Below are 12,219 nucleotides of genomic sequence, written 5' to 3'. Positions count from 1 at the left end.
TGGGCTGTGATCTAAGGTTTTGATCCAACTTTCATTACTCACCAACATCTTCGAAGATAAATTACACTACCAATCTATAAGACAAGCAAGTTAAGCATCTTATTGGACAGATGATTTTCAGTTACTAGTCAAGACATAAATCCAATTTTTAGTTGCTATTGGCATTTGTTTTGTCTAGGTGTCGCTTAATCAGAGTTCTAATTAGAACTAGTTGCAATTTTGTTTGTCAAACACTTTCAAAACACTGAAGCTTTTGTGGACCACACTGCTTGGCTGCCATTTCCAGTGGGGTAGGTTCTGAATCTCAGAGCAGAAACTTCAGTCAAACAGGGTGAAATGAATAAGAAAACTTGGAATTTTGGATCTGAAAATGCATGTTTTCAGGCAATTTCACGTGTAATTTTACAAGATCATGCTTTGGTAGAACGAAAATAAATATTTGATCTTCAAAGACTTCAGAAGCCCATTAAATGGGATTTTGTTGTTCAGATAATTCTAGTTCTGACAATACTCCTGCTTTGTTCAACATTGTTCCACTCTGCTCATTTTGCAAATACCTTGATGCCGCATTTAGTGTTCCTGAACAGTTTGGACTGTGTGCAACACACAGCATGTCACCTTTGAGAGCATGTGGTCTAAAATAACTTGTGACAATCCTTTTTCCACTCCTGGAATTTTCTCTTTTTCCAGGTTCAGAGTATGCACATCATTATTGTTTTTTACCCGTGTTCAGCTTTGTATTGTTACCAGTGAACGAAGCATGTGAACTGAACTCATCCTAGAGTTTAAGAATAAATGTTACATTAAAATTCCAAGTGTGAGAGAACCAGGCCTGCGAGAAAAAACAGCTTGAGAGACATAAGGGATTGGCAGGGAGCAGAGGCCCTCTGAGCTGGGGAATGTCTCAAACACTCAAAAGTAACAGAACTATACTCAGGGTGTGGATAGGGTACAGTTCGGAGCTGACAAGGCTGCCTGGGTAGCACAGGATGCAGCTGGAGGGGGGAGCCCTGTAGAGACAGGACAGTTCTGCTCTGGTGCATCTTGTGAAGTTTCAAGGGCCATATGTCCAGTGAATGACCTTTGCTTTATTATCCATGAAATGCATATTAAAGTTGACACCCCTGAATATGCTAATGAAGATTAACAAGATCATGCTAATTACACCATCCCATGAAGCCCCTTACCCCTCCCCATACATGGGATATGTGGGTATGTGGGTCGACCTAGGGAAGGGACCCAAGGAAAGCATGTATAAATAGAGGGGGGTGGGACAAGGAGTGAAATAGAGAAAAAAAGACATGAAGAAGTGAAGAAGATGGATGCATCCCCAACGAACTGAGATGGGACCAATGCAGGAACCTGGAGTGGTGATCTCTATTTCTCTATTCTTTTTCTCTATCATCTCTCTTCTTTTATTTTTCCCCTTTTCCTTCACTACCATTTAGTAATGCAAGGCATACTGTATCACTTGCCATAACTCATTATATACTTAGCCAATTGTCATGTATCTAGTTAGTACACTGTGGGAAGTTAATAAATGTCTGGACTTTGAGACTTGTCTCACCGTTGTGCACTCTGATGGGGATTTACAAATCTAAATCACTTGTCTTCTTCATCTGAATGGGATGTGACAGAGGACAAAAAAGCTTTCTTAAAATTGCCTTGCTGAGTTAGTGTAATATAAAATAACTGAAAAATTGGAAGGTAACAAACACTTTCATATTCACAAGCAATACCTCTACGGCCCGCAAATAAGAGAAAAAGGAAAGAAGCAGTACTACCGAGAATGACTGTGACTACTGTCAGATAAAGCTATTATTGTCAGGTCACCTTTCTCCTGTTCTTTGTGGTAATACCAGACATTGCAGAGGCTCCTGAACTGTGCAGCCATACAAGAACAGGGATCTAACCCGTGTCTACAGGAGACATTGTAACATCCATATACAGCACAGTGGTTATGCCACATGCAATTGGAGCTTGGAGTTTACTAGTCACTTTGCTGTTTATTGAAGATGAGGACTGTGGAGCTCTGGAATAAACTGGAATTAACTTCAGGGTCAAGTTTGTAGATTTGAAGAGTCGAGTATTGGTTTGTCTGAGACTATTTTACTGTCAGTAGATTAGACAGAAACATTTCCCTGAAGGAGTTGCTACTTGCATCGGTTTAAGGGGATATTCCAGAAAGTGTTGGTGGGGTGGTTGTGGAACTCTGCTGTCAAGGCAGCCCTCTTAACCCTTACTCTGGTCTCATATGGAAGCAGTTCTAACTGTAAATTGATATTGGCAACTTGAGCTTAGAAGACTGCATAGAGCAGCTGTATGCAGTGCTGCCCCATGTCTCCCTTGTACACAAGCGGCTCCAGTAACAGATGTGTTTCAGCAGTGCTAACAGGATGAGCCTAAAGAGTTCTTTAGACCTTTGCACTTTTTCAGTCACTGATCATCACTGACCACGGCAAGTGAAGAAGCAAGTAAATATGAAAAAGATGATTTGGTGCCTCAGTCCTGTGTGATACTGAGCATGCCTGCACATTGTTATGCCCCAGCTGGTCCTAGGTCTGTGGCAGCTGAGGGCATTCAGCACCTTGCAGGATCAAACCACAGAGTGAAAAAAAAAAAAATCCACAACCCAACACTTCTAATCAAGTGTTAGAGAAAGAAAAGGTGGATTTATTATGAGTACTGACTGAATAACTAGAGTAAGAGTAATTGAGAACAAGATCAGAGAGATGAAGAAGCTTTCATTTCTTTGGGGACTGTTGCTGTAGCACAAACTTTATTTACAGACTCTTACCAGAAAAAATCTGTTGACTCTTGGTGTCAGTTTCTAGTGGACCACAGACTGCTCTGATAGCTGCAGCTGAAATGAGGGATGTGACAAATCCATGTGTTTGAGATGCACCAAGTGCCAAATACTAGAGTTGATTCTCCCTGGCTAACAAGTATGGATGTGTGTCAGTGCGAGACAGGAGCTTGAAAGCAGTTACAGTAGCTACAAGATGAGTGGGAGAGATGAGAACTTAATACTGCCACTAAAAAGCAGCTGACAGCTCAGAGAAGAGCAGAGAAACAACACTGTGTCATGTTTTTGTCTTACGGTATTTTTGCTTTCATCATTTAACAGCATTTACAGAAAGATACTTGGGTTGGGCTTTTAGGGTTTCTTTCCTTACAACTTATTCTGCACTTTTTTACTCTGCTAGCTATCTGAAGTGCTAAGGCTTGGACAACTGGCCCAAAACAGAGTTGACCTGTAGATTAATCCTATATATTTTATAACTGATAACCACTGTGCTAGTAGGTATTGTACTGTTATAACAAACCACCTATGCTGATGTAAAAAGTGCTAAAGCATTGAAATACTGCAGCCTGAACAACAGGCCCCAAGCTGAAGCTGCTGACTTAGTCTGTAATCATTAACAAAGTGTGTAAACTCGCTAGTGAAAGATGCAGCTTAGACAAAATATAATCAGGAGTGAGGAGAGACTGTATCCAACTTCCCTTGTTTAGCCTTGTTCAAGGCTGAGAACCCAAGTATCTGGCCTTGTTAGAAACTCCCTTGGTCTCCCCCCCCTGAGCCCTGGCCAGGCTTTGGGTGGAATCCAACAGGAGAATGAAACCAGAAATTTTCTGCTCAAAACAAAGGTGCCAGCTATTCTGGCCTGTCGATCTCTGGTATATAAGGCTGGACCCATTTGCAGCGACTTTGGCAGCCTCACCTATTGGTGGACGCACCACGTAGGCTTTCCCCCTTTCTGGGACAGGCTCTCCAAACCCTCCCTCTGCGGGGCTGGGTGATGGGAACGTGTGCAAGTGGTGATGTGTCTTTCTTAATCACTGTTCTCTCTCTCGTGTAGTAATGATTTAATGCATTACCCTGTATTTTCCTGTTTGCTGCTTTAAGTGCACTATTCTGCTTTTTCTTACTGCATGTTTTCTGTATTACACTGTTATCACTAGTAAAATACACCTGCTCTTTTCACTCTTGTGTCTGAGTTTAATTGGTATCCTTAATCAGCAGAACACTGTCTTAGTTATCTTTGTGACAACTGCTTGTGATATCCAGAGGAGATTACTACAACTGCAGCTGGGAATTAACAGCAGGAGAACAAACCTTATAGTTTTCATGTGAATGACTTGACAGTAATACATCAGGAAGAGAAAAATCAAGAAATAAAAAGAAGGTCATGTAAAATAAAGGTGTAAAGCAAAGCACTCCTAATAGCAGGAATAGAATTTGTGGGCAAATCGAAATAGAGTGATACCAAGAAAGATTCCTGGACCTAGTTCTTCACTCTGTTGTAGACAATGAAGCAGTCATCAGAGAAAGGACTATCATTCGTTCTGGAAAAGGAGGCTGCAGTGCAAGTTGTCAACTTTGGTGACTTTTTGGTAAAATTGTTCAGAAGAGACAAGAAAACATTGGATGAGAAAGAGAACTCAAAGTAAAAGAGGAAGTGTTGGACATGCTCCATAGTGTCAGCTGCACTGTTGTGATGGGAGCAACCAATTTATTTATTGATAATGGAGGTGGCCTCTTGTATATACCAGTAGAAGTTTCTGAATACTAAAATGATGAAGCTACCCACCAGTCCCTTATGTGGTCACACTTTTGGGTGTCAGTCTCCACAGCTCTGTAAAGTCAGAGTGAGAAAGCACTGGCTTCTGCTTTCACCCTCCATTTTAAAAACGTGAAGGTTCAGACCAGATTTCACCTGGCCCTTCTTTGATAGTGGCCAATAGCAACTATAGTACAAGAACAGGTAGTATTTTCCCCACATCACTTCACAAAAACACTTGGCCTTCACTGAGAAACTGCCAGCAAATACTGAGTACAGCGTACTAGCATTGCTATGAGATGCATATTACCCATTTCCCATATAAGACAATATGGCACCAACTTTCAGTCAATACAATTTTGGGCTAAATATGACATCTTATGAAAGGGTTTGTTTTTATTCACATTTGATTTTTCCAAAAAGAGTAGTAAATCAATCTACTTAGATGCACAGAAAACAAAACCACCAAACTCCGTGGCAGAATTGGATTTATTTATGTTACAGAATCTGAAGTTATCCTTAATTACAAATAATATAGAAGCAGACACAAAACTCATTCCAAAGAAACAGGAGAATGACAAAGTGAACAAGGTCAGGCTGGAATTATGTGAATAGAAATCGCTATTTTCTGTGATCATTCACTTACATTTAGAGTAAAACTAAGCTCTTAGCCCTGCAGTTTCCAATGCACAAAGAATCTGGAACTCTTGCCCAAAATTATTGACAATCCATTACTTGTTGGGCAACAAAAGGGCTTAGTAAGGGCTTAGTTTTCAAAATCTAAATTAATATAAAACAGGATAAAAAATTATTTTCTAATATTTTCCATTCAGCTGCTTTTTCCAATGCTCCTGTGACCATATCAGAATGTTTAAGTAACCTGTGTGCCATATGTGAAAATATCTGAGTACTTGAACATGCTGAAAAGAAGATCTATTCTCCAGGGACTTTCAGCTCAGCATGGGTAAAGAGGTAATCATGAAGATCAGGAGACTGTGTGAAGAGGTATCTTGCCTTTTCCTTGATTCCTGATTGATTTAAATGCTTTAATATCATATTGTTCATTTTCTTAAGCTCTTCTATGTTCTTCTTTTCAGATATTAGTCTGCTTGAAATTTGGTCCATCTTGTTTCGAGTTTGAACTTGAAAAGGAAAATGTACCACATTAAATTGGGAATATTTAAGTCAAGAGTGTCACTATCCTCTCTTGCATTCCTGTGGGAGTTTTTAGGAAATTATGATGAGTTAAAAATATTAAAGAGGAAAATAACTGCAGAACCTTATGCTAAGAAGTTATGCATCTGGTAGAGTTATCGTGTCACTACATTATTTAGTTGCTTATTTTCTGTTTTATTCCATTTGGTGCAGTGTAATAAAATCAAATACGGCTCAGACAAATTTTGCAGTCTTCAGGAGTGTATCCATTCCATTAGTGTCCACAGGAAAACGTCTTATTTAGGGGGCTCCATGATGCTATTTCTGGGCAGTATGTGCCTCTCTTTTTCTAAAAGTACAAATACTGAAACACACAGCAGACTACAGCCACATCACTGGATTTCCTAAAGCATTTAGATTCAAGAAAAATTCTTGCGAATATTGGCATTTGGAGGCCAGTTTCCTCTGGAACACCAATATGTCATGTACGCTTCTGGAGCTTTTTTTCTTTTGGCCTTCCAAAATTAACAAAATTTGCCCATGGGTTTTGAAGCTTAAATCTAATAAAGCCAATGCTAAATGAGTCTATGTTTAAGGATTGCAAACATAATCTGAGATTATGTTTGTAACATCATCTGAAACACTGCTGGAAATCAGTTTCAAAAACCACAGGCCTCCACCAACCTAAATCCAAGCAAACACCTTTAATCCCTGTAAGTGGCCTTTTCACTGTTACTTTACCATTTTGCCACCAGAGGGGCACATTACTCATTTTTCTATACCAGGGCTCTACTTGTAGCATCTCCCCAATAAATAAATCTGGAATTTGAGTATGAGATATTTAAACTAGGCTTTTACAATCGCGCCACTTAAAATTTCCTTTGTGCTCTTTACTTGTCTGATATTCTGTTCCTTGAGCACTTGTGAGCAAATTCAGTCAAGGGTTTGTATTTCCTGTTCAAAAAGGAAAATGAGGATTTTTGCTATGCTCCAGTGAATTCCCTACTATAGGATAAAAGAAATCTTGATTTCACATGGGTTCCAATTCATTCAAAATGGATTTGTAAGTTAAAGTAATGCACCTCATACTCTGTTCAATACCATCAGCCCAGAAAAGCCCAAGATGGTAAGGGCTCCATAGAACAAGGTCACCTGTAGCTATATGTCTAGCTAAGCCAGCCTGATCAGTCCATCTGAAGCAGAACAGTAATTACATCTACAGACTCCATGATATGTGCCAATTCTGAAATTTTTTGTTTCTTATGTTTGAGATTTTCTTAGTTCCAAACCAATTTCCAGTCAATACTTAGCTGGCAACCTTCAGGTCTCTCTTCAAGTAGCCTGATTTAAGTGTTAGCCTGAGTATAATTCCAGTTTCAGTGGAATGACACTAATACTGAGTTTTATCAGGAAAAGAATGGAAGTCACATTGTCAAAGTATCTCACTGCCATACAGTCATTTAAAACATTTATTTTCCAGTCAGCATTTTTTAGCAACACAGTATAACCCTGCTGAGCTAAATTCTTCACAGCTCTTGAAGCTCAGAAAACCTTTGCACTAAGAACAAAATTATGCCTTTATGCTCAGAGAATAGAGGCCTGTGCTTTTGCTCCCAGGACCAAGACCTACTGCCCATAACCAGCCAAAGACTTTGACCATGCAAATACAGCAGTAGCATGTTATATGGTAGCATGACACATTTGAGCAAAGTTCTTCTTCCAATTGGCTCTATATTTTTAAGAAACTCTCTGGTTTACTTACTTATTAAGAATATTACGAATGAAACAAGTGCCAAACTGATGATCAAAGTAAGAATAAAGGTGACGAAGAACAAACATTGGTTTCTTATGTTGCTCCCTGCCGTGTTTTCTCCAGTACCACCAGTGTTCTCTTCCTCATCTGTTATGAGATGACAAATCATTTGGTGATAAAGTTTAAGGTTGGTTAGGATAAACATGACAAAATGCTTCTGGCTTCATGAAATGATGCAGAATATATCATAGTTTTGGCCAACAGATTTTTTTTTCCTGGGATATTGCATGAAAAGGGAAGAAACCAACTTTATGAGCTCAGCTTGTATTTGGAAGTATAAAAACTAATACATCTATTATAACTGTTAGAACATATTCAACAAAAATGTTTCTGGTTTTGAAATACACTCTCTTGTTGAAGTTGACATGTTTTACAGCTCAGTTTGCAGTGAAGTTTTCATCAGAAGGGTTTCTAAGGGCCTGATTATACTCAACCTTTCCAAGAGAAGAGGCAAAAATTCATATTGAAAACTTAGGTACAGGTTCATCCTACACATTCATCTCTAGATTTTCTTATTTTTCTGTTTGACAATAGAAGTATCTCTGAGTTGATTAATTTACCAAATTAAGCACCTCATTTGAGTTTCTGATGTTTCATAGGACGAATATAGGTCTTGACTTTATCTTAAAACAAATGTTTTCAGTATTATTCTTCTTTAGGTTCTGTTGGTTTCATTCCAATCAAAAATGAGGTACATATCGTCCCAAATTGTCAAAAATGGAATAGACTCTCACATGGACTACATGTGTTGTCCTTCAGGCCCATGAAGAATGAGGGGAAAAAAGGACAAGTTGTTGCTATGCTCCCTCTGATTACTGTGGCAAACCAGTTTATTGATGTGTAAGGAATGTGTTGCATGTAGGGAAAGTCAGTAGTTTCATAGAAATAATTGCAGTCAAATGAGAGGTGGCAATAAGCCCTAAAGGTAACAGGTAAAGTCAAGTGAAAACCATGAGGAAATTAATGTGAACATTAAAAAAATTTCATACTTAAGCCAGGTTTGTTTAATCCCAAATTTGTATACTACTTTAACTACTTACTAAGGTTTGGTTTTAATTTTATGTTTCGAGGGAAGCAGGAAGATAATGTAATTTCATTTTGATGTCAGTCGAATACATACTAAAATTACATGTTAATGTAATTTCTCTCCCTGTAATTGCTCTCTCACCATTCCAAAAGGGAAAGTAGCATGTGTGTCTGTGAAAAATATATTTCTAGATCGTGTTCTTGTTTTAGCTGGTAGAAATCTCTGAGGTCTTTGCGACCGAGCCTGTAGTGATAAAGCTGAGGGAAGGCTGCATATGCCATTACAGGACTTTAATGATGATCCAACCTGGGGCTGAGCAATTCACCTAGTTAGCAGGAGATCTCTGCATTTCTTGATGGCATTTAACACATTCCTGCCTGCGGGTAAGCTGAAACCTTTTAATATTTGGGTTTGGGGTGTTTATTTTTATTCCCTTAGCATTCATAAAAAATGCATTGGTGCACTAAGTGCCTGCACCAATACTGCTTTCTAATCATAATAATAAGGATGAGGAGGGCCTGCTACTGCTTTCTCTCAAGCATACTAAGCTATCAGTAGAGGTCTCAAAAGTGGTCTCTGCTTGCTCTAACGAATGCTTCTTACTATTTCTGCAAGTTGAACATGCCAGGCTGCAGTGTTGTGAGGAATCAGTGCACACACATTCTTGCCAAACTGCAAACAGTGGGACCATTTTATCATCTAAAACATTAGGAAATTACTTCATGGCTGCTACCAAAGCAATCAAAAGGTATATACATTTTAAATAGCTATTAACATGATTGCTAGTGTGTTTGATTATGCCAGGACAGATCAAGCTACTGAAAAAAAGGATTGCTGTGTACTGCAACAGTCTTGAAACATTATTTTTAAACGAAATTGGGCACCTGCTATAGGACTAGTAGATCATTCACAAGATTTTACTATGTATCAGAAATTGAAAAATACTCCACAGATCTCACTGATTTTCTGGCAAGAGAACCAGAATTTTATGCTGCTGAATAAAGCAGCTAAGGACTGTGAAAAATTCATTTTATGTATTTAACTGACGCGATATCTACAGAATCTCCAAGTTTGTTAAAAAGAATACTAGAAGCCAAAGCACTTTACAAATTGGTTCATAAAATACATCTTAGGCTACCTTTATTTACATCTGGAATGTAGGGAGGAGCATGCATGTGATTATTCCACAGAACCCTATATGATTCCAAAGGATCCTGTATATTTACCTGGAAAGTAAGCAATACTGTCCAATAAAAACTACAAAAGAAAGCAAGACAGTCAAATTGCAAAGAGTTTCATTGACGTTAAAACCTATTTAACCCCTTGTCTAATTTTGCACTTGTAGAAGTGACAATATCAAGATAATCTACATATGAAAATTAAGTAGCTTATATCATACATCTTTAACAATCACCATTCTAGTTAGTTGCATTAGGAAAAACTAGAGGACTCAGAAACAGAAGTAATGGAAAGGCATTTAAGTCCTATAACTAGAAGCATGGTTAAGTTTTGGCCATTTGAAACTCATTTAAACATAGCTGTTGATCTATAGTTTTTCTTCAATCAAATTTGCCATTATAGTAAAGGAAATAAAAGCAGGTTCAAATATTGTTATGTGGAATGCTGCTGAAGAACTCCAGGTTTTCAGATGTTTTCAGATAACAACTGAAATATATTGTAGCTATCACTAGATGAAATCATCCTTGTTGCCATGAGAAATCAAAGATAAAATCCTTATAAAACCAGAAGTGTGAGAGCCCATATCTGAAACTGTAAGTAAAGAGAGTCTGTAAATTAAAATGCTTAAAAGTCTCATGGGATATTTCAGATAACTGGTTTGAGTCCTTAGGAGATGTGTCTTAAAAGAATGAACAGAAATTCTCTGGTGTTTCTATTACCACATGTGAATTTTAGTGCATATGAAGAGTTACGATGCTATTTATGTAGCAGGTGTATATTGAGCATTACTAGAGACATTATCCTGCAAGGGATCACCTCATGAGTCCCAGTGGAAATGGAAAATAAGTTCAGGCTTGACAGTGAATCCCCAGCCAAATGCAAGAACTTAACTGAAATACTCAGCAGGAGCAGCTAAACCATTAATCTGATCTCTCTAAATTATGCTACTGTCAATCTTTTTCTTACATTTTTCAGTACAGAGATTGACATACACATATTGGCCTATTGGGCTGTTGACATCAGTGATATACAATGTGGTCAGCCTTTTCTAATGTCATATATAACTCTTTTTTGATGGCCTTTTGTATGTATAGAAAACCACGGAGCATCACCTATTGTACATACCTAGCACATGTTGGGATCCATCTGTACAAATGTTTAATTTATTTAGGTTGTTTAAGGAATCAACTACATAAAGTTTTCCTTCTTCGTAAGTATCGGGCAGGTTAATTTCCAATGAAGGCCTCTCCATTATATCTAAAAGAAATAATAATTAAACAGATAAATTAAAATATGGATATGGGAAATAACTGGTAACTTGGCAAGATGTAGAGTGATATCCTGGCCACAGGGAAAGGCAGACCTTCACTAATACTGCCAGGAAGATTGTTGCTCAGGTCCTCTGCTTTCAGCATCAAATAATTCAGAGATAAGACAGAGATAATCAGCAAGAATATGGGTCTGTTTATATTCCTTAGAGTATCATTATGAAATTATTATTTGTGAAAAACAGAGAAAAAAAAATAGTCTTCTAATGTGATTCTGCTCCCCATAGATGCTAGTTACAGACAAAATAAAGCCCGATTGCAAAGCCTTTTCTTCAGACTAATACTCCTTGCTTTTAAAAAAGCACTGTATGGGGCCCAATCACCAAAAAAAACTTCTCTGCAGAGTCTGGGTGCATGAACTCATTGAATGACTGTTTATATAAATACAGTTATGAAGGAATATTATATATAGAAAAGAAGCAATACCTAAGCAGACTCCTCTATGAATTGCACATTATTCCTTAACAGTCTTGGTTTTCATTATGCTACCCTGACTCCAAAAATGTCCTCTAGAAACAAACTACAGTTTTAACCATAAGGAGATGCAGAAGCTCTAACTAGGCATCTTAGACTGGTCACTGAAAACTAGTACCTCCAGGTAATATTCCTCTTATTCTAAGATATGCCTTTTTTACTTTAAAATTGCAGCCTAAATGTACCCTTCCCCTGATAGTGAATGTAAAGGGGGAGCTCACAGAGATTAATTGAATGTAAAGGGGGAGCTCACAGAGATTAATTTAGACTTACATGTAAGATGTATGAATACATCTTACCCATTTGGTATTTTATCAAAGCTGTCAAGTTCAGTCTTACCTGCCAAACATAACTCAGCACTTCATGAGTGCAAACTTCTTTCCTGAAAGGAGGTTGCAGAGAGCTGGGGATGAGTCTCTTTAACCAAGTAACAAGCGATAGGACAAGAGGGAATGGCCTCAAGTTGCACCAGGGAAGGTTTAGACTGGGTATTAGGAAGCATTTATTTACAGAACGGGTTGTTAGGTGTTGGAATGGGCTGCCCAGGGAGGTGGCGGAGTCCCCATCCCTGGAGGTGTTTAAGAGTCAGGTTGACATAGCGCTGAGGGATATGGTATAATTGGGAACTGTCAGAGCTAGGTTAATGGTTGGACTAAATGATCTTCAAGGTCCTTTCCAACA

The 12,219-nt window shown here is 38.3% G+C and overlaps 1 protein-coding gene across 1 annotated transcript; it reads right to left on the bottom strand.

The window, feature by feature from the left end:
* Window positions 1-5,079: 5,079 nt before the first annotated feature.
* Window positions 5,080-10,988, bottom strand: LSMEM1 (leucine rich single-pass membrane protein 1). The gene is made up of 3 exons (XM_026868338.1): window positions 10,862-10,988; window positions 7,480-7,617; window positions 5,080-5,704 (listed from the first exon to the last, which is right to left on the bottom strand). The coding sequence occupies exons 1-3, from the start codon at window positions 10,986-10,988 to the stop codon at window positions 5,496-5,498; spliced, it is 474 nt and encodes a 157-aa protein (XP_026724139.1). The 3' UTR covers window positions 5,080-5,495.
* Window positions 10,989-12,219: the final 1,231 nt, after the last annotated feature.

Source organism: Athene cunicularia (assembly GCF_003259725.1).
Source record: "Athene cunicularia isolate RWA chromosome 1 unlocalized genomic scaffold, athCun1 chr1_part2, whole genome shotgun sequence".
Classification (NCBI taxonomy): Eukaryota; Metazoa; Chordata; class Aves; order Strigiformes; family Strigidae; genus Athene; species Athene cunicularia.
Note: the sequence above shows the minus strand (reverse complement) of the source record. Positions and strands in the feature narration are given on the sequence as shown.

Bases quoted from the DNA above. Each gene is read 5' to 3' on its own strand.
- LSMEM1 (XM_026868338.1), bottom strand. From the start codon at position 10,988: ATGGAGAGGCCTTCATTGGAAATTAACCTGCCCGATACTTACGAAGAA. The intron at 7,618-10,861 runs GTATGTACAATA...ATCTCATAACAG, and splicing joins TGGATCCCAACATGTGCTAG to ATGAGGAAGAGAACACTGGT. The intron at 5,705-7,479 runs GTAAGTAAACCA...TTCCTTTTCAAG, and splicing joins ATTCGTAATATTCTTAATAA to TTCAAACTCGAAACAAGATG.